This window comes from Oncorhynchus mykiss, unplaced genomic scaffold (assembly GCF_013265735.2).
Source record: "Oncorhynchus mykiss isolate Arlee unplaced genomic scaffold, USDA_OmykA_1.1 un_scaffold_173, whole genome shotgun sequence".
NCBI lineage: Eukaryota > Metazoa > Chordata > Actinopteri > Salmoniformes > Salmonidae > Oncorhynchus > Oncorhynchus mykiss.
The window spans coordinates 333,746-359,406 of NW_023493670.1; the positions used below are offsets into that span (position 1 = coordinate 333,746).

Genomic DNA, 25,661 nt, shown 5'->3' on the forward strand with positions numbered 1-25,661 from the left:
GATAGTCCCAAGAACAGGAGATTATAATTGGACAGTTTCACAAGGTTAGTCACATACTCAGTTATGTGGACACACAAACATTTTCCATTACAGAGTCTGAACATTTTCATTTCATTAAATCATCAGTGGGCCAACAATGCAGATGTCAACAATGGAACTAATGCATCACATCCAAATATCACTTGATTATCTGTAGTGCTGGAGGAATGACACACCCAGATAAACACACACAAAGAGTTTAAAAAAGGACAATTTAAACACATGGAATCTGATCTATCCTACATTTGAACACAAGGAAACTGATTTACATTATATTCAAACTGAAATACTCCATATTGTCATGATGTGGCCTTTTCTGGGTATAGATTGTGGCTTCCCCCTCTCCTACACCCAGGTTCTGTTATCTCAGGTCGTAAATACCTGGCAGAGACTCTCTCACCCTTTTCATACAGAGAGAGACCACAGAGTGAACAAAGGAATTCACATGGCCGAACTCCTAAATCCCCAAAATGGCAAAATTAAACTATATGTCCACCTTTGAGAGTGTGGGAAGGGACTGTGGACACTTAAGGGACAGTTATGTTGAGTGTGTTTCATTTGGTGACCTCAGAGAGGACAGGAAACACTCATAACTATGTCTCTGAATGTGTACATTTCTCAATTATGGGGTTTGCATCTAATTATTGTATGAAATGAATGAGTAAAGATGCAACTATATATGAAATGATGTTAAATGATGTTAAACCTTTAATGTGAGAGAATTGTATTCCTTTAAAAGTTTAACTAAGTCATTGGTCCGTCCCCGAGGGCACAGACATGATCTGGTGTCATGGAACCGCCTATCCTATTGGTTTAACTAAGTCATTGGTCCGTCCCCGAGGGCACAGACATGATCTGGTGTCATGGAACCGCCTATCCTATTGGTTTAACTAAGTCATTGGTCCGTCCCCGAGGGCACAGACATGATCTGGTGTCATGGAACCGCCTATCCTATTGGTTTAACTAAGTCATTGGTCCGTCCCCGAGGGCACAGACATGATCTGGTGTCATGGAACCGCCTATCCTATTGGTTTAACTAAGTCATTGGTCCGTCCCCGAGGGCACAGACATGATCTGGTGTCATGGAACCGCCTATCCTATTGGTTTAACTAAGTCATTGGTCCGTCCCCGAGGGCACAGACATGATCTGGTGTCATGGAACCGCCTATCCTATTGTTTCGAATAAAAGCCCCTCCTAAAAAAAATCCTCTTCAGACTGAGCAAACCAATCACAGCATGAGCTGTGATTGCGAATAGTTTAGACAACGCATACCTCGGTGTAAGCTGAGGTGGCACATTTGAGTACCAAGACTAGAAAATCATCCCACGTGGAGCATTGGCTACACGGCTGGAAATGGTTCAACTCTGAGACTATCAATCCCAACAGAGTAAGAGCATTGGTAGGTCTGTGGGGGCAGCTAGAAATGATGTAAACCTGGGATGCGAATGACGACAACCGCCGAAACATCTATTCTATGAGAACATTTCTGAATGGTAATCTGAGGTATCCATTCTAACCAAGAAAGACTTTGAACTTCAGGGAAACAGAAGGAGAGAGACTCAGATGAGCTCTCCAGCAGACGGACTGGATTCCAACAGATCACAACGGCGTAAATATATATTGACTGCAATTATTCCTGAATGAGTGAGCATTCGTGTGCAAAGGATTAGCATTTAAAATAACATACAGTTGAAGTTGGAAGTTTACATACACTTAGTGGGGCAAAAACGTATTTAGTCAGCCACCAATTGTGCAAGTTCTCCCACTTAAAAAGATGAGAGAGGCCTGTAATTTTCATCATAGGTACACTACAACTATGACAGACAAAATGAGAAGACAAAAATCCAGAAATATTTATATATAAACAAGTAAACATTCTCTCCTGTGTGGATTCTCACGTTTTTTTTACGCTACTGATGAGTAAAATGCCTTCCCCCCAGTCTGAACATTTGTAAGGCTTCTCCCCCGTGTGCGGTCTCATGTCTTCTTTCAGGTGTCCTAATTGGGTAAAAACGCATTGCACGCTGGGATCAGTGGTAAGATTTCTTCCCTGTGTGAATTCGCTCATGCACTTTCAGGTTTCCTGACTGGCTAAAACTCTTTCCACACTGAGCGCAAAGGAAAGGCTTCTCCCCTGTGTGTATTCGCAAATGATCTTTGAGGATACCTAACTGCATAAAACTCTTTCCACACTGGGAGCAATGGTGAGGCTTCACTCCTGTGTGTATCCTCTCATGTCTTTTCATGTTAAGTAAATGGTTAAAACTCTTTCCACAATGGGAGCAGTAGTAAGGCTTCTCCCCTGTGTGTATTCGCAAATGATCTTTGAGGATACCTAACTGCATAAAACTCTTTCCACACTGGGAGCAATGGTGAGGCTTCACTCCTGTGTGTATCCTCTCATGTCTTTTCATGTTAAGTAAATGGTTAAAACTCTTTCCGCAATGGGAGCAGTGGTATGGCTTCTCCCCTGTGTGTATCCTCCCATGTCTTTTCATGTTTCCTAACTGGCTAAAACTATTTCCACACTGGCCGCAATGGTATGGCTTCTCTCCTGAGTGTATTCGCTCATGAGCTTTCAGGCTTCCTAACAGGCTAAAACTCTTTCCACACTGGCCGCAATGGTATGGCTTCTCTCCTGTGTGTGTCCTCTCAGGTCTTTTCAGGCTTCCTAACTTGATCTGGGAGCAGAGGTGTTGTCTTGATGTTGTGGAGGTCTTTGGTTCCTCCAAGTTTGGTTTTCCTCCTGCCAAAGACAGTGTTTATATAAAAAGAGACCAGAATGAAACCTCCACTCTCCAATTTTGTGTAAATTTGTTTACATTGCTTTGCCAAGATAATCCATCCACGTGACAGGTGTAGCATATCAAAAAGCTGATTAAACAGCATTACACAGGTGTACCTTGTGCTGGGCACAATAAAAAGCCACTCTAAAATATACAGTTGTCACACAACACAATGCCACAGATGTCTCAAGTTTTGAGGGAGTGTGCAAATGGATTGGGGACTGCAGGAATATCCAGTGGAGCTGCTACCAGAGAATTTAATGTTGCATTCTCTACCATCAGCCGCCTCCAATGTCTTTTTAGAGAATTTGGAAGTCCGTCCAACAGGCCTCACAACCGCAGATCAAGGCCCTCCACATCGTCTGAGATCAGCCACCCGGACAACTGATGAAACTGAGGAGTGTTTATCTCTGTAACAAAGCCCTTTTGTGGAGAAAACTAATTCTGATTCGCTGGGCATGGCTCCCAAGTGGGTGGGCTTACGTCCCAACAGACCCACCAATGGCTGCGCCCCTGCCCATTCATGTGAAGTCCATAGATTAGGGCCTAATAAATGTATTTACGTTGACTACTTTCCTAATTTGAACTGTAAATCATTGAAATTGTTGTTTTTATATCTGTTCAATATATACATACAGTGGGGAGAACAAGTATTTGATAGCCTGCAAAATCGGCAGGTTTTCAGACTTACAAAGCATGTAGAGGTCTGTCATTTTTATCATAGGTACACTTCAACTGTGAGAGACGGAATCTAAAACAAAAATCCAGAAAATCACATTGTATGATTTTTAAGTAATTAATTAGCATTTTATTGCAGGACATCAGTATTTGATCACCTAGCAACCAGTAAGAATTCCGTCTCTCACAGACCTGTTAGTTTTTCTTTAAGAAGCCCTCCTGTTCTCCACTCATTACCTGTATTAACTGCAGCTGTTTGAACTCGTTACCTGTATAAAAGACACCTGTCCACACACTCAATCACACAGACTCCAACCTCTCCACAATGGCTAAGACCAGAGAGGGTGTAAGGACATCATGGATAAAATTGTAGACCTGCAAAAGGCTGGGATGGGCTACAGGACAATAGGCAAGCAGCTAGCTTGGCCTAGCCAGTCTCCAGACCTGAACCCAATAGAAAATCGTTGGAGCGAGCTGAAAGTCCGTATTGCCCAGCGAGAGCCTCGAAACCTGAAGGATCTGGAGAAGGTCTGTATGGAGGAGTGGGCCAAAATCCCTGCTGCAGTGTGTGCAAACCTGGTCAAGAACTACAGGAAACATATGATCTCTGTAATTGCAAACAAAGGTTTCTGTACCAAACATTAAGTTGTGCTTTTCTGATGTATCAAATACTTATGTCATGCAATAAAATGCAAATTAATTACTTAAAAATCATACAATGGGATTTTCTGGATTTTTGTTTTAGATTCCGTCTCTCACAGTTGAAGTGTACCTATGATAAAAATTACAGACCTCTACATGCTTTGTAAGTAGGAAAACCTGCAAAATCGGCAGTGTGTTAAATACTTGTTCTCCCTACTGTGTATAGAGAACCAGTCAAAAATTTGGACACACCTACTCATTCAAGGGTTTCTTTATTTTTTAAAACTATTTTCTACATTGTAGAATAATAGTGAAGACATCAAAACTATGAAATAACACAAATGGAATCATGTGTTAAACAAATCAAAATATATTTTATATTTGAGATTCTTCAAAGTAGCCACCCTTTGTCTTGATGACAGCTTTGCACACTCTTGGCATTCTCTCAACCAGCTTCATGAGGTAGTCATCTGGAAAGCATTTCAATTAACAGGTGTGCCTTGTTTAAATATTAATTTGTGTTTTTCCTTCTTAGTGCGTTTGAGCCAATCAGTTGCGTTGTGACAAGTTAAAGGGGTATACAGAAGACAGCCCTATTTGGTAAAAGACCAAGTCCAAATGGCTCAAATAAGCAAAAAGAAACAGCCCATCATTACTTGAAGACATGGTCAGTCAATACCGAATATTTCAAGAACATTGAAAGTTTCTTTAAGCACAGTCGCAAAAAACATCAAAAGCTACGATGAAACTGGCTCTCATGAGGACCTCCACAGGAAAGGAAGACCCAGAGTTACCTCTGCTACGATGAAACTGGCTCTCATGAGGACCTCCACAGGAAAGGAAGACCCAGAGTTACCTCTGCTATGATGAAACTGGCTCTCATGAGGACCTCCACAGGAAAGGAAGACCCAGAGTTACCTCTGCTATGATGAAACTGGCTCTCATGAGGACCTCCACAGGAAAGGAAGACCCAGAGTTACCTCTGCTACGATGAAACTGGCTCTCATGAGGACCTCCACAGGAAAGGAAGACCCAGAGTTACCTCTGCTACGATGAAACTGGCTCTCATGAGGACCTCCACAGGAAAGGAAGACCCAGAGTTACCTCTGCTACGATGAAACTGGCTCTCATGAGGACCTCCACAGGAAAGGAAGACCCAGAGTTACCTCTGCTATGATGAAACTGGCTCTCATGAGGACCTCCACAGGAAAGGAAGACCCAGAGTTACCTCTGCTACGATGAAACTGGCTCTCATGAGGACCTCCACAGGAAAGGAAGACCCAGAGTTACCTCTGCTACGATGAAACTGGCTCTCATGAGGACCTCCACAGGAAAGGAAGACCCAGAGTTACCTCTGCTATGATGAAACTGGCTCTCATGAGGACCTCCACAGGAAAGGAAGACCCAGAGTTACCTCTGCTATGATGAAACTGGCTCTCATGAGGACCTCCACAGGAAAGGAAGACCCAGAGTTACCTCTGCTATGATGAAACTGGCTCTCATGAGGACCTCCACAGGAAAGGAAGACCCAGAGTTACCTCTGCTATGATGAAACTGGCTCTCATGAGGACCTCCACAGGAAAGGAAGACCCAGAGTTACCTCTGCTATGATGAAACTGGCTCTCATGAGGACCTCCACAGGAAAGGAAGACCCAGAGTTACCTCTGCTATGATGAAACTGGCTCTCATGAGGACCTCCACAGGAAAGGAAGACCCAGAGTTACCTCTGCTATGATGAAACTGGCTCTCATGAGGACCTCCACAGGAAAGGAAGACCCAGAGTTACCTCTGCTACGATGAAACTGGCTCTCATGAGGACCTCCACAGGAAAGGAAGACCCAGAGTTACCTCTGCTACGATGAAACTGGCTCTCATGAGGACCTCCACAGGAAAGGAAGACCCAGAGTTACCTCTGCTATGATGAAACTGGCTCTCATGAGGACCTCCACAGGAAAGGAAGACCCAGAGTTACCTCTGCTACGATGAAACTGGCTCTCATGAGGACCTCCACAGGAAAGGAAGACCCAGAGTTACCTCTGCTATGATGAAACTGGCTCTCATGAGGACCTCCACAGGAAAGGAAGACCCAGAGTTACCTCTGCTACGATGAAACTGGCTCTCATGAGGACCTCCACAGGAAAGGAAGACCCAGAGTTACCTCTGCTATGATGAAACTGGCTCTCATGAGGACCTCCACAGGAAAGGAAGACCCAGAGTTACCTCTGCTACGATGAAACTGGCTCTCATGAGGACCTCCACAGGAAAGGAAGACCCAGAGTTACCTCTGCTATGATGAAACTGGCTCTCATGAGGACCTCCACAGGAAAGGAAGACCCAGAGTTACCTCTGCTATGATGAAACTGGCTCTCATGAGGACCTCCACAGGAAAGGAAGACCCAGAGTTACCTCTGCTATGATGAAACTGGCTCTCATGAGGACCTCCACAGGAAAGGAAGACCCAGAGTTACCTCTGCTATGATGAAACTGGCTCTCATGAGGACCTCCACAGGAAAGGAAGACCCAGAGTTACCTCTGCTACGATGAAACTGGCTCTCATGAGGACCTCCACAGGAAAGGAAGACCCAGAGTTACCTCTGCTATGATGAAACTGGCTCTCATGAGGACCGCCACAGGAAAGGAAGACCCAGAGTTACCTCTGCTATGATGAAACTGGCTCTCATGAGGACCTCCACAGGAAAGGAAGACCCAGAGTTACCTCTGCTATGATGAAACTGGCTCTCATGAGGACCTCCACAGGAAAGGAAGACCCAGAGTTACCTCTGCTACGATGAAACTGGCTCTCATGAGGACCTCCACAGGAAAGGAAGACCCAGAGTTACCTCTGCTATGATGAAACTGGCTCTCATGAGGACCTCCACAGGAAAGGAAGACCCAGAGTTACCTCTGCTACGATGAAACTGGCTCTCATGAGGACCTCCACAGGAAAGGAAGACCCAGAGTTACCTCTGCTATGATGAAACTGGCTCTCATGAGGACATCCACAGGAAAGGAAGACCCAGAGTTACCTCTGCTATGATGAAACTGGCTCTCATGAGGACCTCCACAGGAAAGGAAGACCCAGAGTTACCTCTGCTATGATGAAACTGGCTCTCATGAGGACCTCCACAGGAAAGGAAGACCCAGAGTTACCTCTGCTATGATGAAACTGGCTCTCATGAGGACCTCCACAGGAAAGGAAGACCCAGAGTTACCTCTGCTATGATGAAACTGGCTCTCATGAGGACCGCCACAGGAAAGGAAGACCCAGAGTTACCTCTGCTATGATGAAACTGGCTCTCATGAGGACCGCCACAGGAAAGGAAGACCCAGAGTTACCTCTGCTATGATGAAACTGGCTCTCATGAGGACCTCCACAGGAAAGGAAGACCCAGAGTTACCTCTGCTATGATGAAACTGGCTCTCATGAGGACCGCCACAGGAAAGGAAGACCCAGAGTTACCTCTGCTATGATGAAACTGGCTCTCATGAGGACCTCCACAGGAAAGGAAGACCCAGAGTTACCTCTGCTATGATGAAACTGGCTCTCATGAGGACCTCCACAGGAAAGGAAGACCCAGAGTTACCTCTGCTACGATGAAACTGGCTCTCATGAGGACCTCCACAGGAAAGGAAGACCCAGAGTTACCTCTGCTACGATGAAACTGGCTCTCATGAGGACCTCCACAGGAAAGGAAGACCCAGAGTTACCTCTGCTACGATGAAACTGGCTCTCATGAGGACCTCCACAGGAAAGGAAGACCCAGAGTTCCCTCTGCTACGATGAAACTGGCTCTCATGAGGACCTCCACAGGAAAGGAAGACCCAGAGTTACCTCTGCTACGATGAAACTGGCTCTCATGAGGACCTCCACAGGAAAGGAAGACCCAGAGTTACCTCTGCTATGATGAAACTGGCTCTCATGAGGACCGCCACAGGAAAGGAAGACCCAGAGTTACCTCTGCTATGATGAAACTGGCTCTCATGAGGACCTCCACAGGAAAGGAAGACCCAGAGTTACCTCTGCTATGATGAAACTGGCTCTCATGAGGACCTCCACAGGAAAGGAAGACCCAGAGTTACCTCTGCTACGATGAAACTGGCTCTCATGAGGACCTCCACAGGAAAGGAAGACCCAGAGTTACCTCTGCTACGATGAAACTGGCTCTCATGAGGACCTCCACAGGAAAGGAAGACCCAGAGTTACCTCTGCTACGATGAAACTGGCTCTCATGAGGACCTCCACAGGAAAGGAAGACCCAGAGTTACCTCTGCTACGATGAAACTGGCTCTCATGAGGACCTCCACAGGAAAGGAAGACCCAGAGTTACCTCTGCTACGATGAAACTGGCTCTCATGAGGACCTCCACAGGAAAGGAAGACCCAGAGTTACCTCTGCTACGATGAAACTGGCTCTCATGAGGACCTCCACAGGAAAGGAAGACCCAGAGTTACCTCTGCTACGATGAAACTGGCTCTCATGAGGACCTCCACAGGAAAGGAAGACCCAGAGTTACCTCTGCTATGATGAAACTGGCTCTCATGAGGACCTCCACAGGAAAGGAAGACCCAGTTACTTCATTACTTACCAGCCTCAGAAATTGCAGCCCAAATAAATGATTTACAGAGTTCAATTAAGAGACACAACTCAACATCAACTGTTCAGAGGAGACTGTGTGAATCAAGAAGCATGAGCAATGGACCGGTGGAAATCTGTCCTTTGGTCTGATGAGTCCAAATTTGAGATTTCCGGTTCCAACCGACATGTCTGTGAGACGCAGAGTAGGTGAACGGATGATCTCCACGTGTGTTTCCCACCGTGAAGCATTGATGAGCATTCATGAGTGATGGTGCTTTGCTGGTGACACTGTTTGTGATTTATTTAGAATTCAAGTCACACTTAACCAGCATCGCTATCACAGCATTCTGCAGCGATACACCATCCCATCTGGTTTGTGCTTAGTGGGACTATCATTTGTTTTTCAACAGGACAATGACCCAACCACAACCAGGCTGTGTAAGTTCTATTTGACCAAGAAGGAGAGTGATGGAGTGCTGCATCAGATGACCTGGCCTTCACAATCACCTGACCTCAACCCAAATTGAGATGAATTGAGATGGTTTGGGATGAGTTGGACCGCAGAGTGACGGAAAAGTAGCCAACATGTGCCCAGCATGTGGGAACTCCTTCAAGACTGTTGGAAAAGCATTCCAGGTTAAGCTGGTTGAGAGAATACCAAGCGTGTGCAAAGTTGTTTTTGTTTTAGTCAGGGACAGCCCTATTGGGAACAGATACCAATGGGCAGATCTATTTTATTTGTTCAAACTAAACTACAGCACTTACTTTGATGTGTCAAATCTGATCCTTTCTTCTCTTCTCCTCCTCTCACAGTTCCACTCAGCCCTGTTGTTTTCCTGCAGTCCACCAGCAGCACAGACAACCTCTTCATACCCAGTAGTAAGGTGCTACCGGGAGAGGCACGATAGAGGGACTCCGGGAGGGCGGAAGGGCTAGCATTGTCCTGGTAACCATAAAGAGGGGACACAGACACATATCATTATGGATGCTGATGTCACTGTTGTCATAAAGTGCCTTACAGAAACCCAGACCCAGATAGAGCAAGCTGTATGCTAGACCAGACCAAGCTGTACCATCTGGTGTTCTGATCTGGAGAGACTCTTCTCTGTCTCGTCAGCATTAGGATGTTGTTGAGGCTCCCCAGAGGATCCACGATAGTAATGTCTCTCTCCTGTTTGAACGAGAACATCAAACAGATGCATTAATATCTCTAAATTAATTGGGTGCCTTTTGTGTCCCTTTGATATTTTAAGTATAAATTATGCTCCATTATTACATTTTAAAAGCCTGTTATATATAATTAAATCTCATTTAAAAGTCCCAAAAATATATGTAGCAATGGCAGATTGACCCTTTAACAATTTATATAGTACTGAACATCACATTGAAGTGAAGAACTTAAGTAGAATGCCCCTTAAAAACCACACATTAGTTCAACAACTGCATAGTTTGTGCCCCTGTTTTTAAGACAATACTCACTGGTGTTAATGAGATATTCTGTCTCCTCCTCTTTCACTCCCAAAACGTCTTCCTCCTTCACCTTTACTGAGATATAACCTTTTAGAGAGGAAGAGGATGCTTTCTCTTCTTTCCCTATAACAGCCTCCTCTTCCATTCTGAAATGTTCTTTCTCTCCTTTCACTGTAATATCCTCCTCTTCGTCTTTCACGACAATGTTCAGCGGCAGAGCATCTTTCTCTCCTTTCACTGTAATATCCTCCTCTTCGTCTTTCACGACAATGTTCAGCGCCAGAGCTTCTTTCTCCGTACAGCAGACATCCTCTTCTTCAGCAGGGGATGAGTAGTTAAATGAGCTCATGGTCAGGGATGTTAGCTAGCTAGTTAGCATTAGCGAATAGCCTAGTGCTAGGCTCAGTATCAATCTTTAACCAATTTGCAACTTGAACAAGCAAATTAGGTTCAAGTTAACGTCAACTGAAATGTGTTTTAAACACTGCGATTAGCTAATGTACGTTAACATGGCCTAAAACGTCAATCTTTCAGTTTTACCTTGTCTACCAAGCTACGGAGGTGGTTGAAAGAGTAGCAGTGTTGTTGTTCATGAAGAAGCGTCCGGTCCAGTCCATTATACGTCACGCTAGAAGCATCTGCTGGCTGGAGTGGGTAACGCAGTTTGGAAACAGTTAGTACACTTTTTGTATTGGAAAGAACGTCATAATTATTTAACAATGAGCTGATATATTTTCTCTTTCGTCTTACAACTAATACTTTCCTGTACACAGACGTAGAAGCGTAATATGAATATGTAGATGATGAATAAATACTTCCATGAATAGGTAGTGTGTTTATACACATTTACTCTGTTAATTTTTTCTCTAGATGTGACCATACTATTCCCTTAAAGCTACAATACAAAGCTACAACAGGTGTAGACATTACCGTGAAATTCTTACTGACAAGCCCTTAACCAACAATGTAGTTAAGAAAAATAAGAGGTAAGAAAATAAGTTACACAATAAAAAAATATACCGTGTTTATACAGGATGTACCAGTACAGAGTCAATGTGGAGGCTGTATACAGGGGGTACCAGTACAGAGTCAATGTGGAGGCTATATACAGGGGGTACCAGTACAGAGTCAATGTGGAGGCTGTATACAGGGGGTACCGGTACAGAGTCAATGTGGAGGCTGTATACAGAAGGTACCAGTACAGAGTCAATGTGGAGGCTATATACAGGGGGTACCGGTACAGAGTCAATGTGGAGGCTGTATACAGGGGGTACCGGTACAGAGTCAATGTGGAGGCTGTATACAGGAGGTACCAGTACAGAGTCAATATGGAGGCTATATACAGGGGGTACTGGTACAGAGTCAATGTGGAGGCTATATACAGGAGGTACCAGTACAGAGTCAATGTGGAGGCTATATACAGGAGGTACCAGTACAGAGTCGATGTGGAGGCTATATACAGGGGGTACCAGTACAGAGTCAATGTGGAGGCTGTATACAGGAGGTACCAGTATAGAGTCAATGTGGAGGCTATATACAGGAGGTACCAGTACAGAGTCAATGTGGAGGCTATATACAGGAGGTACCAGTACAGGGTCAATGTGAAGGCTATATACAGGAGGTACCAGTACAGAGTCAATGTGGAGGCTATATACAGGAGGTACCAGTACAGAGTCGATGTGGAGGCTGTATACAGGAGGTACCAGTATAGAGTCAATGTGGAGGCTATATACAGGAGGTACCAGTACAGAGTTAATGTGGAGCCTATATACAGGAGGTACCAGTACAGGGTCAATGTGAAGGCTTGCTCGTGTTACTTGGCCCAAGCTAGTAGTCTCTTCTTCTTTTTGGTGTGCTTGAGTAGTGGTTTCTTTGCAGCAATTCGACCATGAAGGCCTGATTCACACAGTCTCCTCTGAACAGTTGATATTGAGATGTGTCTGTTAGTTCAACTCTGAGAAGCATTTATTTGGGCAGCAATTTCTGAGGCTGGTAACTCTAATGAACTTATCCTCTGTAGCAGAAGTAACTCTGGGTCTCAATAAAATGCAAATTAATTACTTAAAAATCATTAAATGTGATTTTCTGGATTTTTGTTTTAGATTCCGTCTCTCACGGTTGAAGTGTATCTATGATAAAAATTACAGACCTCTACATGCTTTGTAAGTAGGAAAACCTGCAAAATCGGCAGTGTATCAAATACTTGTTCTCCCCACTGTATAGCCATATTATAAAGTATGAAAAGGCTTGTTCGTTCACATGTCATGAATTCACTATGACATGATATTTGTATACGTTTTTTTAGACTTTTATTATGTAATAGATCATATGGGTTGAAAAGTGTTTTATTAGAAAAGTATGAAAATCAAATTAAATATTATTATTCACGTGCCGAATACAACCGGTGTAGACCTTAGTGAAATGCTTACCTACAAGCCCTTCACCAACAATGCAGTTAAGAAAAATACTTGTTAAGTAAAACAATTGTTATGTTTAAAAAGAATGATGAAATAAAAGTAACAAATAATTAAAGAGCAGCAGTAAAATAACAATAGCGAGGAAATGTGGAGGCTATTTACAGGGGGTACCGGTACAGAGTCAATGTGGAGGCTATATACAGGGGGTACCAGTACAGTGTCAATGTGGAGGCTATTTACAGGGGGTACCGGTACAGAGTTAATGTGGAGGCTATATACAGGGGGTACCGGTACAGTGTCAATGTGGAGGCTATTTACAGGGGGTACCAGTACAGAGTCAATGTGGAGGCTATTTACAGGGGGTACCGGTACAGAGTTAATGTGGAGGCTATATACAGGGGGTACCAGTACAGAGTCAATATGGAGGCTATTTACAGGGGGTACCAGTACAGAGTCAATGTGGAGGCTATTTACAGGGGGTACCAGTACAGAGTCAATGTGGAGGCTATTTACAGGGGGTACCAGTACAGAGTCAATGTGGAGGCTATTTACAGGGGGTACCGGTACAGAGTTAATGTGGAGGCTATATACAGGGGGTACCGGTACAGAGTTAATGTGGAGGCTATATACAGGGGGTACCAGTACAGAGTTAATATGGAGACTATATACAGGAGATACCAGTACAGAGTCAATGTGGAGGCTATTTACAGGGGGTACCGGTACAGAGTTAATGTGGAGGCTATATACAGGGGGTACCGGTACAGAGTCAATGTGGAGGCTATTTACAGGGGGTACCAGTACAGAGTCAATGTGGAGGCTATTTACAGGGGGTACCAGTACAGAGTTAATGTGGAGGCTATTTACAGGGGGTACCGGTACAGAGTTAATATGGAGACTATATACAGGAGATACCAGTACAGAGTCAATGTGGAGGCTATTTACAGGGGGTACCGGTACAGAGTTAATGTGGAGGCTATATACAGGGGGTACCGGTACAGAGTCAATGTGGAGGCTATTTACAGGGGGTACTGGTACAGAGTCAATGTGGAGGCTATATACAGGGGGTACCGGTACAGTGTCAATGTGGAGGCTATATATAGGGGGTACCGGTACAGAGTCAATGTGGAGGCTATATACAGGGGTACCAGTACAGAGTCAATGTGGAGGCTATATACAGGGGGTAACAGTACAGTGTCAATGTGGAGGCTATATATAGGGGGTACCGGTACAGAGTCAATGTGGAGACTATATACAGGGGGTAACAGTACAGTGTCAATGTGGAGGCTATATATAGGGGGTACCGGTACAGAGTCAATGTGGAGGATATATACAGGGGTACCAGTACAGAGTCAATGTGGAGGCTATATACAGGAGGTACCGGTACAGAGTCAATGTGGAGGCTATATACAGGGGGTACCAGTACAGAGTCAATGTGGAGACTATATACAGGGGGTACCAGTACAGTGTCAATGTGGAGGCTATATACAGGAGGTACCAGTACAGAGTCAATGTGCCGGGGCACCGGTTAGTCAAGGTAAATGAGGCAATATGCACATGTAGGTAGAGTTAAAGTGACTACGCATAGATAATAAACAGAGAGTAGCAGCAGCGTAAAGGGGTGGGGGTTGGACCATGATAGTTTGTTGTTGATGCGGACACCAAGGAACTTGAAACTCTCAACCTGCTCCCCTACAGCTCCGTCGATGAGAATGGGGCGTGCTTGGGCCTCCTTTTCCTTTAGTCCACAATCATCTTCTTTATCTTGATCACATTGAGGGAATGGTTGCTGTCCTGGCACCACACAACCAGGTCTCTGACCTTATCCCTGTAGGCTTTCTTGTTGTTGTTGTCAGTGATCAGGCCTGATGACACTGTTGTGTCATCAGCGAACTTAATGATGGTGTGGGAGTCGTGTCTGGCCATGCATTCATGAGTGAACAGGGAGTACAGGAGGGGGCTGAGCATGCACCCCTGAGGGGCCCCCTGTGATGAGGATCAGCGTGGCAGATGTGTTGTTACTTACTCCTACCACCTGGGGGTGGCCTGTCAGGAAGTCCAGGATCCAGTTACCAGGTTCCTAAGCTTAGAGATGAGCTTTGAGGGCACTATGGTGTTGAAAGCGGAGCTGTAGTCAATGAATAGCATTCTCACCTTTGTTATTTTTTTTATCTAGGTAAGTCAGAACAAATTCTTATTTACAATGACAGCCTATGAAAGTGGGTTAACTTGTCACGAATCCAACACCTGCTGCTTATTCAAACCAGCCCACTGGGCACAGACGTCAGTTCAACATCTAGTTTCTATTTACATTTCTTTGATTCGTCAACTAATGTGAATTTAACATGAAATCAACACAAAATGTCACCAGTCATTGGATTTAGGTCGCAAGTTGGGTGAAACACAAAATGTTACCCGTCATTGGATTTAGGTCGCAAGTTGGGTGAAACACAAAATGTTACCCGTCATTGGATTTAGGTCGCAAGTTGGGTTAAACACAAAATGTTACCAGTCATTGGATTTAGGTTGCAAGTTGGGTGAAACACAAAATGTTACCAGTCATTGGATTTAGGTCGCAAATTGGGTGAAACACAAAATGTTACCCGTCATTGGATTTAGGTCGCAAATTGGGTGAAACACAAAATGTTACCAGTCATTGGATTTAGGTTGCAAGTTGGTTGAAACACAAAATGTTACCTGTGGAAACAATGTTTATTCAATCAGTGGGAGGCTTGTAAATTCCCCCAGGAAAGTGGAACGAGGAACTCTTCTTTGAGACAATGATAAACAGCAATCCTTGGGAGAGTTGTGGTGGATATTATAAAATAAGGATCTGCTGGAGTCCAAGTCAAACCAAGATTCTTTATTTCTGAGCTCAGAGAGAATAACAGAGTTACACAGCGCAGTGTAGACAGTCTGAATTCCTGAAGCATTGAGTGATTAGCACATATCTTTATAGTTTCCTGTTCCTGGGAGGGACTTTATTCATACAAGGACACATGTACAAATTGGTTTGCAACACAGGATGATACTCCCAAGAACAGGAGCTTATAATAGGACAGTTTCACAAGGTTAGTCACATACTCAGTTATGTGGACACACAAACAATTAACATTTTCCATTACAGAGTCTGAACATTTTCATTTCATTAAATCATCAGTGGGCTACAATGCAAATGTCAACAATGGAACTAATGCATCACATCCAAATATCACTTGATTATCTGTAGTGCTGGAGGAATGACACACCCAGATAAACACAAAGAGTTTAAAAAAAGGACTGTTTAAAAGAAGGAACCTGATCTTCTTTATATTCAAACTGACAGACTCCATATTCACTTCATGTCTTCTAATAGAAACAAACAAATATATGTTTGAGTATACCCTGTACCATTTAATTTCATATGGTAAAGACAGGTAAACATATTGTCAGTCAACAATATAAGACAACGGGAGCACTGTGTATGTTCTCTGATGAATTTGAAGTCAATGTGATGTGAAATATCAATATACACGCTAAGAGAAGTAATTTCTCTATTCTCTAATGACGTTTAAGTGACTTATGAGTAATATGTTTTCCCACAGTCTGAGCTTTTCTAAGCCTTCTCCTCTGTGTGCAGTCTAATGTGTTCTTTCAGGCTTCCTAAATGGGCAAAAGCTTTGCAACCTGGGCGGAGTGGTAAGGCTTCTGCCCTGTGTGTATTCTCATGCTTTTTCAGGTTTCCTCTCTGGTTGAAACACTTTCCACATTGGGAGCAGTGGTAAGGCTTCTCTCCTGTGTGTATTCTCTCATGTCGTTTCAGATCCCCTGAATGGATGAAACACTTTCCACATTGGGAGCAGTGGTAAGGCTTCTCTCCCGTGTGTATTCTCTCATGTTGTTTCAGCTCCCCCGACCGGTTGAAACACTTTCCACATTGGGAGCAGTGGTAAGGCTTCTCTCCTGTGTGTATTCTCTCATGTTGTTTCAGCTCCCCCGACTGGTTGAAACACTTTCCACATTGGGAGCAGTGGTAATGCTTCTCTCCTGTGTGTCTTCTCTCATGAGCTTTCAGGTTTGCTTTCCGGTTGAAACTCTTTCCACACTGGGAGCAGTGGTAAGGCTTCTCTCCTGTGTGTATTCTCTCATGAGCTTCCAGGTTTACTCTCTGGTTGAAACACATTCCACATTGGGAGCAGTGGTAAGGCTTCTCTCGTGTGTGTATTCTCTCATGTCGTTTCAGATCCCCTGAATGGATGAAACACATTCCACATTGGGAGCAGTGGTAAGGCTTCTCTCCCGTGTGTATTCTCTCGTGTTGTTTCAGCGCCCACAACTGGTTGAAACACCTTCCACATTGGGAGCAGTGGTAAGGCTTCTCTCCTGTGTGTATTCTCTCGTGAGCTTTCAGGTTTGCTTTCTGGTTGAAACACTTTCCACATTGGGAGCAGTGGTAAGGCTTCTCTCCTGTGTGTATTCTCTCGTGTTGTTTCAGCGCCCACGACTGGTTGAAACACCTTCCACATTGGGAGCAGTGGTAAGGCTTCTCTCCTGTGTGTATTCTCTCGTGAGCTTTCAGGTTTGCTTTATGGTTGAAACACATTCCACATTGGGAGCAGTGGTAAGGCTTCTCTCCTGTGTGTATTCTCTCATGTTGTTTCAGCTCCCTCGACTGGTTGAAACTCTTTCCACACTGGGAGTAGTGGTAAGGCTCCTCCCCTGTGTGTATTCTCTCATGTTGTTTCAGCTCCCTCGACTGGTTGAAACTCTTTCCACACTGGGAGCAGTGGTAAGGCTCCTCCCCTGTGTGTATTCTCTCGTGTTGTTTCAGCGCCCACGACTGGTTGAAACACCTTCCACATTGGGAGCAGTGGTAAGGCTTCTCTCCTGTGTGTATTCTCTCGTGAGCTTTCAGGTTTGCTTTCTGGTTGAAACACTTTCCACATTGGGAGCAGTGGTAAGGCTTCTCTCCTGTGTGTATTCTCTCATGAGCTTTCAGGTTTGCTTTCTGGTTGAAACTCTTTCCACATTGGGAGCAGTGGTAAGGCTTCTCTCCTGTGTGTATTCTCTCATGTTGTTTCAGCTCCCCCGAACAGACGAAACACTTTCCACATTGGGAACAGTGGTAAGGCTTCTCCCCTGTGTGCATTTTCTCATGTTGTTTCAGGTCCCATAACCGGTTACAATTTTTTCCACAGTGGGAGCAGTGGTGTCGTCTTGCTAGTTTGGACGTCCCTGGCTCTGGTTCCTCTGAGTCTGGTCTTTCTCCTGCCAAAGACAGTGTTATTTTTAAATAGAGACCCGAATGAAACCACATGATAAAACAACCTGTTTTAACAATCTTAGTGTGATTTTAAAACAAATGTAGAGCTTCCTGGTAATTACTGCTATGTTTACATTACTTATTTTATTCATCCTGTTTTACAAGTCAGAACACAAAAACCTAGACAGTTCTAGGACACTGAAGACACAGACGTCGCTGGATTCCAATTGAACAGGTGGTTCTAAATATATAACTTTCATAGCTGTATGATACAGAATGTGACCTACACACTTCCTTAAACATCAAATAACTAAAGAAGTCATTTTGTGTGGAAATCCAAAACTTGTTTTTACATCGAAGATACAAAGCACATCAGTAACATCTCCCCGTTGTTGAAAGGGTTCGACACATTGCTGTTTAAATGGACCAATTTCTTATTTAGACATTCACAGATTTTCAACATTTTGATTATCGCTGATACCACAGCAGAATGCTGGTGGAATGGTTAAGTGTGACTTGAATAAATAAATCACTGACATTGTCAATAGCAAAGCACCCGCACACCATCACATCTCCTCCTCCATGCTTCACGGTGGGAACCACACATGCGGAGATAATCTGTTCATCTACTCCTCGTCTCACAAAGACATGACGCTCGGATCCAAAAATCTCAAATTTGGACTCATCAGACCCAAGGACAGATATCCACCGGTCTAATGTCCATTGCTCGTGTTTCTTGGCCCAAGCAAGTCTCTTCTTCTTATTGGTGTCCTTTAGTAGTGGTTTCCTTGCAGAAATTCGACCATGAAGGCCTGTTTCACGCAGTCTCCTCTGAACCGATGATGTTGAGATGTGTCTCTTGCTTGAACTTTGTGAAGCATTTATTTGGGTTGCAATTTCTAAGTCTGGTAACTCTAATGAACTTATGCATCAGAAGTAACTCTGGGTCTTCCATTCTTGTGGTGGTCCTTAAAGTAATGATGGACTGTTGCTTCTCTTTGCTTATTTGAGCTGTTCTTGACATAATATGGACTTCACCTTTTACCCAATAGGGCTATCTTCTGTATACCCCCCTACCTTGTCACAACACAACTGATTGGCTCAAACACATTAAAACCTGTTATGGCACATTAACTCTTGAAACTAGGGGGCACTATTTTAATTTATGGAAAAATAACGTTCCCAAAGTAAACGGGCTATTTCTCAGGACCAGGTGCTAGAATATGCATATAATTGACAGCTTAGGATAGAAAACACTCAATATTGTCTGTGAATATAACAGAACTGATATTGGAGGCGAAAGCCTGAGAAAAATCCAATCAGGAAGTGACTCTCATTTTGAAACCTCTGCGTTCCTATGCATCCCTATTGACCATTGAAAGGGATATCAACCAGATTCCTTTTTCTATAGCTTCCCTAATGTGTCTACAGTCACTAGACATAGTTTCAGGTTTTTATTTTGAAAAATGAGCGTGAACGACAACATTGCGTCAGTGGTCAGGTGGTGGCTCTCAGAGTGATTTGTGCGTAATAGACAAAGGCGGCCATTGATATATTATCGAATAGATATTTGAAAAACACCTTGAGGATTGATTATAAAAAACATTTGCCATGTTTCTGTCGATATTATGGATCTAATTTGGAGTTTTTTTTCGGCGTTGTCGTGATCACAACTTCCGGTGGATTTCTCAACAAAACGTGAAGAATAAACGGAGGTATTTTGGCTATAAAAAATAATCTTTATGGAACAAAATTAACATTTGCTGTCTAACTGGGAGTCTCGCGAGTGAAAACATCCGAAGCTCAAAGGTAAACGATTTAATTGGATTGCTTTTCTGATTTTCGTGACCAAGCTCCCTGCTGCTAGCTGGACATAATGCTATGCTAGGCTATCGATAAACTTACACAAATGCTTGTCTTGCTTTGGCTGTAAAGCATAATTTCAAAATCTGAGATGACAGGGTGATTAACAAAAGGCTAAGCTGTGTTTCACTATATTTCACTTGTGATTTCATGAATATGAATATTTTCTAGTAAGAATGTTTGTCTGTTGCGTTATGCTAATTAGTGTAGTTGATGACAATTCTCCCGGAAACGGGAGGACTAGTTAGAGCGGTAGGCCAGTAACCGAGAGATTGCTGGATTGAATCCCCGAGTTGACAAGGTAAAACTCTGTCGTTCTGCCCCTGAACAAGGCAGTCCTAGGACGTCATTGAAAAAAATTAATTTGTTCTTAACTGACTTGCCTAGTTAAATAAAGGTTACATTTTAAAAGAAAAACTCTTTATCCACAATATAGCAGGGGGTGTAAAGCCATTTTTATCATCAATTTCGCTCAGCCAATCAGTCATTTGCAAGTGCTGTGCTTGTTGAATGAACTTCCCTATAAGCTAAAAGTCTATATTTGTTTACTGTAAAATAGCAGTGTATCTGGTCAAATATTTTTTTCCCCAAAATTGTAAGGGTTGGTAACAGTCTGATTGGTCAGCTATTTAAGCCAGTAAAGGCAGCTTTACTATTCTTGGGTAGTGGAATGACTTTAGCTTCCCTCCAAGCCTGAGGGCACACACTTTCTAGTAGGCTTAAATTAAAGACAAGGCAAATAAGAATGGCAATATCGGCCGCTATTATCCTCAATTTTCCATCCACGTTGTCAGACACCAGTGACTTGTCATTGTTGATTTTATTTGCACAAAATTTCATTGAAGATTCTCCAAAGATTTTTTACAATCATTCTTCATGTATTTTATCTTTGTTTCATTGTGTACTATCTTCTTTTTACTCAGTTTAGTCAAATGATGTCTCAATTTGCAATAGGTTTGCCAATCAGTTATTCAGCCAGACCTATATGCCATCTCTTTTGCCTCCCTCTTCATCATAACATTTTTTAAATTCCTCATCAATTCATGTGGATTCAACCGTTTTTACAGTCATTTTCTTAATGGGTGCATGCTTATTAGTAACTGGGATAAGCAGTTTCAAACGTGTCAAGGGCAGTGTCTGGTTGCTCATCATTACACACCACGGACCAACAAATATTATTTACATCAACAACATAGGAATCACTACAAAAAAATGTATGACCTCTTATACACAATATTAGTCCCAGCCTTTGGAACGGTGGTTTTCCTAGACATGGCTCCTATATTGTGATCACTACATCTGGTGGATCTGGATACTGCTTTAAAACCCATTTCTGCAGCATTAGTAAAGATATGATCAAAACATGTTGATGATTTCATTCCTCTACTGTTTGTAACTACCCTGGTAGGTTGATTGATAACCTGAACCAGGTTGCCGGCACTGGTTACAGTTTGAAGCTTTTGCTTGAGTGGGCAGCCTGATCAAAACTTTTCTTCAGTACTAGTTAATTAATGACCAAAGTCTTGAGTTTAGTTTGCCTGTTCTACAGTCTAGTAAAGATAGGGGCGTTGACTGGGACAGGCAATGTAACATCCATAATGTTTTAAGGAAAAGTTTTTGTAAAACAAGCACCTTACATTGGATCATCTTGAAACTTTCTCTCTAAAGCTGACTTTAATCAAGGTTTTATATGGTCTATTGGTTTCTCTCTTTTCATTGGCAGAATCCTTTTTCAGTGTTATGATATTCATAACATCCATATACACTACTCTAACTTCCTGTCAACTAACAGAACTCTGCTGGTTGTCCTGGTAACAGATACCAGTGGGCAGATCGATTGTATTTGTTCAAACTAAACTACTTACTTTGATGTGTCAAATCTGATCCTTTCATCTCTTCTCCTCCTCTCACAGTTCCACTCAGCCCTGTTGTTTTCCTGCAGTCCACCAGCAGCACAGACAACCTCTTCATACCCAGCAGTAAGGTGCTACCGGGAGAGGCACGATACAGGGACTCCGGGAGGGAGGAAGGGCAAGTGTTGTCCTGCTAACCATAAAGAGGGGACACAGACGCACATCATTATGGATGCTGATGTCACTGTTGTCATAAAGTGCTTTACAGAAACCCAGCCCACAAGCGAGAGAAAGCTGTTTGCTCGTCCAGACCAAGCTGTACCATCTGGTGTTCTGATCTGGAGAGACTCTTCTCTGCCTCGTCAGCATCAGGATGTTGTTGAGGCTCCCCAGAGGATCCACCATAGTCATGTCTCTCTCCTGTGTGAACGAGAACATCAAAATGAGTAGTAAACTCCCTTTGATATTTTAAGTAGAACATATGCTTCAATATTGAATTTTAAAAGCCTGTTATACTAGATGAGGGGAACTTTAATATAGACAACATGGAGAATTCAATACATCTAATTGAAAAGTCCCTAAAATATATGAACCAATGGCAGATTGACCCTTTAGCAATTCCTACAGTACTGAACAACATATTCAAGTGTAGAACTTCAGTAGAATGCCACTTTAAAACCACACATTAGTTCAACAACGGCATAGTTTGTGTCCCTGTTGAAGACAGTACTCACTGGTGTTAATCTGATATTCTGTCTCTTCCTCTTTCACTCCAAAAACGTCTTCCTCCTTCACCTTTATTGAGATATCATCCTCTTCCTCTCTAAAAGGTTCATTCTCTTCTATCACTATAACAGTCTCCTCTTCCTCCTTTTTCATTCTGAAATGTTCTTCCACTATAACAGCATCTTCTTCCTTCACTATAACAGCCTCATCTTCCTCCTTTTTCATTCTAAAAGCTTCTTTCTCTTCTTTCACTGTAACCTCATCCTCTTCTTCAATGTTCAGCGCCAGAACTTCTTTCTCCAAACAGCAGACCTCCTCTTCTTTAGCAGGGGATGAGTACTTTAATGAGCTCATGGTCAGGGATGTTAGCTAGCTAGTTAGCATTAGCGACTAGCCTAGTGCTAGGCTCAGCATCAATCTTTAACAAGTTTGCAAATTAGGTTACAGTTAACCAGTTAATACGTCAACAGAACTGTGTTTAAAACACTGAGATTAGATAATGTACATTAACATGGTCTAAAGCGTCAATCTTTCACTTTTATGTTGGCTAGCAAGCTACCGACGTGGTTGGAAGAGTTGGCGCCTTGTTGTTCCTGAAGAAGGGTCCCGGCCAGTCCATTATACGTCACGGAAGAATCATCACCTGAAAGACGCTCATCGCCATCTGCTGACTGGAGTGGGTAACGCAGTATGGAAACAATAGTTACAACACTTTTTGTATTGGAAAGAACGTCATAATTATTTAACAATAAGCTGATACATTTTCTCTTCCAAATAATACGTTCCTGTACACTGACGTAGAAGCTCAATATTAATATGTAGATGATTAATAAACACTTCTATGAATAGGTAGTGTGTTAATACACATTTTCTCTGTTAATTTTTCACATTCTTTTTTATCTACATGTGACCATACTATTCCCTTAAAGCCACGCTCTATAAGATACAAATCATCCTGTAAACAACAGAACAAATGCATCACATGCAAATAGCACTTGATTATCTGTAGTGCTTTACACTGGGTAGACAAAACATTAAGAACAGCTGCTCCTTCCATGACTTAGACAGACCAGGTGAATACAGGCTAAAGCTGTGATCCCTTACTGATGTCACTAGTTAAATCCACTTCAATCCGTGTAGATGAAGGGGGGAGACAGGTTAAACAAGGATTTTTAAGCCTTGAGACATGAGACATGGATTGTGCATGTGTGCCATTTGGAGAGTTAATGGGGAAGACAAAATATTTAAGTTACTTTGCACGGGGTATGGTAGTGGGTGCCAGGCGCACCGGTTTGTGTCAAGAACTGCAACGCTGCTGGGTTTTTCAGCTCAACAGTTTCCCATGTGTACCAAGAGTGGTCCACCACCCAAACAGTGGAGGTTAGTGCCGTTTAAGATGAGGCAGGACGATTTGTTTTTTCATGAGCATGGCCTTAATTCTATTACAGCATATTGGACGACTGTCATTCATATTTCACTCACCCTGTTCAATGTAACAGCAATAGGTTTAGGCTACTACATGATACTCTAATTGTCCCTATACCCATCATGAGGTAGCAACCTAGCCTATGAATGAAAGTTTAGAATGTAGGTTCACACAGGTCGAGATAACATTTTGCGATGACAGACAGTGACACATAGACAGACAGTGACACATTCAATACTGCCTTGCACACTCTCGCCTGCATCTAGCTGAAATAGAGATATCACTGGACAAATTCAGGTATGTTTATCCCCGTTTTGTTCCATTTAAACGTTTGTCAACAGAATCGGTGGAATGAATACACCCCTGATCATGCATAAACACAGTTCACTTTCATTACAGACACGTTGTATTCCTTCTTGCATCTATGTGCTCTCCTCTTATCACCTTCTCCCTTTGTTTCTGTACTTCAATGCACAACACATCAGCTGTATGTCACCAGGAGAAAAACCTTTCCAAGCCAAACCATTTCATAACTGCTACACACAGCTTACATTGTTGTCAACATATTAGCTAAAATAACATCATAGTCAACAGAGCTAAAATAACTAACTCGTGAGTAAACCTGCTACAATCATGCAGTAACGTTACAGTGTACAGTCAGTAAGCAGTTTAGCACTTACCTTGGCGGGTCCCAGTGGCAATAAATTAGTAAAACCAAAGGCTAGCCTTGACTTGGAAGAGTTCTAGTGTTGTGTTGGATAGTCATAGCCAGCTAGCTAACATAGCATCCCTTTGTTTGAGCCAAGTGTTTGAGTAGGCTAAACTAGATAGCTGCATTTGCTAGCTAAGTAAGTGAAAATGAAAGTGGAAAATAAATGACGAAATATCTCTCTCTCGCTTCTCCTTCATTTTGGAATAAAATAATTTGTTCAAAACTGTTCAACTATTGTATTTTTCTCTCTTTTAGTCAACTACTCACCACATGTTATGCACTGCAGTGCTAGCTAGCTGTAGCTTATGCTTTCAGTACTAGATACATTATCTGATCCTTTCATTGGTTGGACATCATGTCAGTTCATGCTGCAAGAGCTCTGATAGGTTGGAGGACGTCCTCCGGAAGTTGTCATAATTACTGTGTAAGTCTATGGAAGGGCTTGAGAACCATGAGCCTCCAAGGTTTTGTATTGAAGTCAATGTACCTAGAGGAGGATGCAAAATAGTATGTTTTAATACATTATTTGGTGACGTGATTATATTTAGTATAGTTATATCTAAAAAGGACCACTTTTAAATATTTTACCATTTTAATTTTTCTGAAAATAACTGAGGACGATTGTTCTCCCCTTCCTCCTCTGAGGAGACCCCACTGCACCCAAAGGACACCCAGCCAACTTGACACAATTGTGGGAAGCATTGGAGTCAACATGGGCCAGCATCCCTGTGGAATGCTTTCGACACCTTGTAGAGTCCATGCCCCGACGAATTGAGGCGGTTTAGAGGGGAAAAGGGGAGGGTCCAACTCCATATTAGGAAGGTGTTCCAGATGTTTGGTATAATCAGTGGATACATCTGCAATGTAGCAGACACTTTTATCTAAAGGGATTTGCAGTCATGTGTGCAAACACTTTACATATGGGTGGTCCCAGGAATCAAACCCACTACCCTGGTTTAACAAGCACTATACTCCACCAACTGAGCTACAGGACCACAAGGAATGATCAAGGAATGACGCAGATAAACACACACAGCCTGAGTTTCAAAAATATAATTGTATCAAAGACCGTAACATTGAAACTGCATATTTAGTTACAATCAAATATTATTTGTCACATGCGCTGAATACAACAGGTGTAGATCTTAACGTGAAATGCTTACTGACAAGCCCTTAACCAACAACGTAGATAAGAAAAATAAGGGTTGAGAAAATATTCCCAAAATAAAAAGT

The 25,661-nt window shown here is 42.9% G+C and overlaps 1 protein-coding gene across 1 annotated transcript; it reads right to left on the bottom strand.

Moving 5' to 3' along the window:
* Positions 1 to 1,065: 1,065 nt before the first annotated feature.
* Positions 1,066 to 21,623, bottom strand: LOC118947603 (zinc finger protein 2 homolog). The gene is made up of 6 exons (XM_036972531.1): positions 21,577 to 21,623; positions 17,575 to 17,853; positions 16,205 to 17,238; positions 9,796 to 9,858; positions 9,488 to 9,665; positions 1,066 to 2,786 (listed from the first exon to the last, which is right to left on the bottom strand). Exons 1-6 carry the CDS (start codon positions 21,602 to 21,604, stop codon positions 2,071 to 2,073), a joined length of 2,298 nt encoding a protein of 765 aa, XP_036828426.1. The 5' UTR covers positions 21,605 to 21,623; the 3' UTR covers positions 1,066 to 2,070.
* Between the last annotated feature and the right edge of the window lie 4,038 nt (positions 21,624 to 25,661).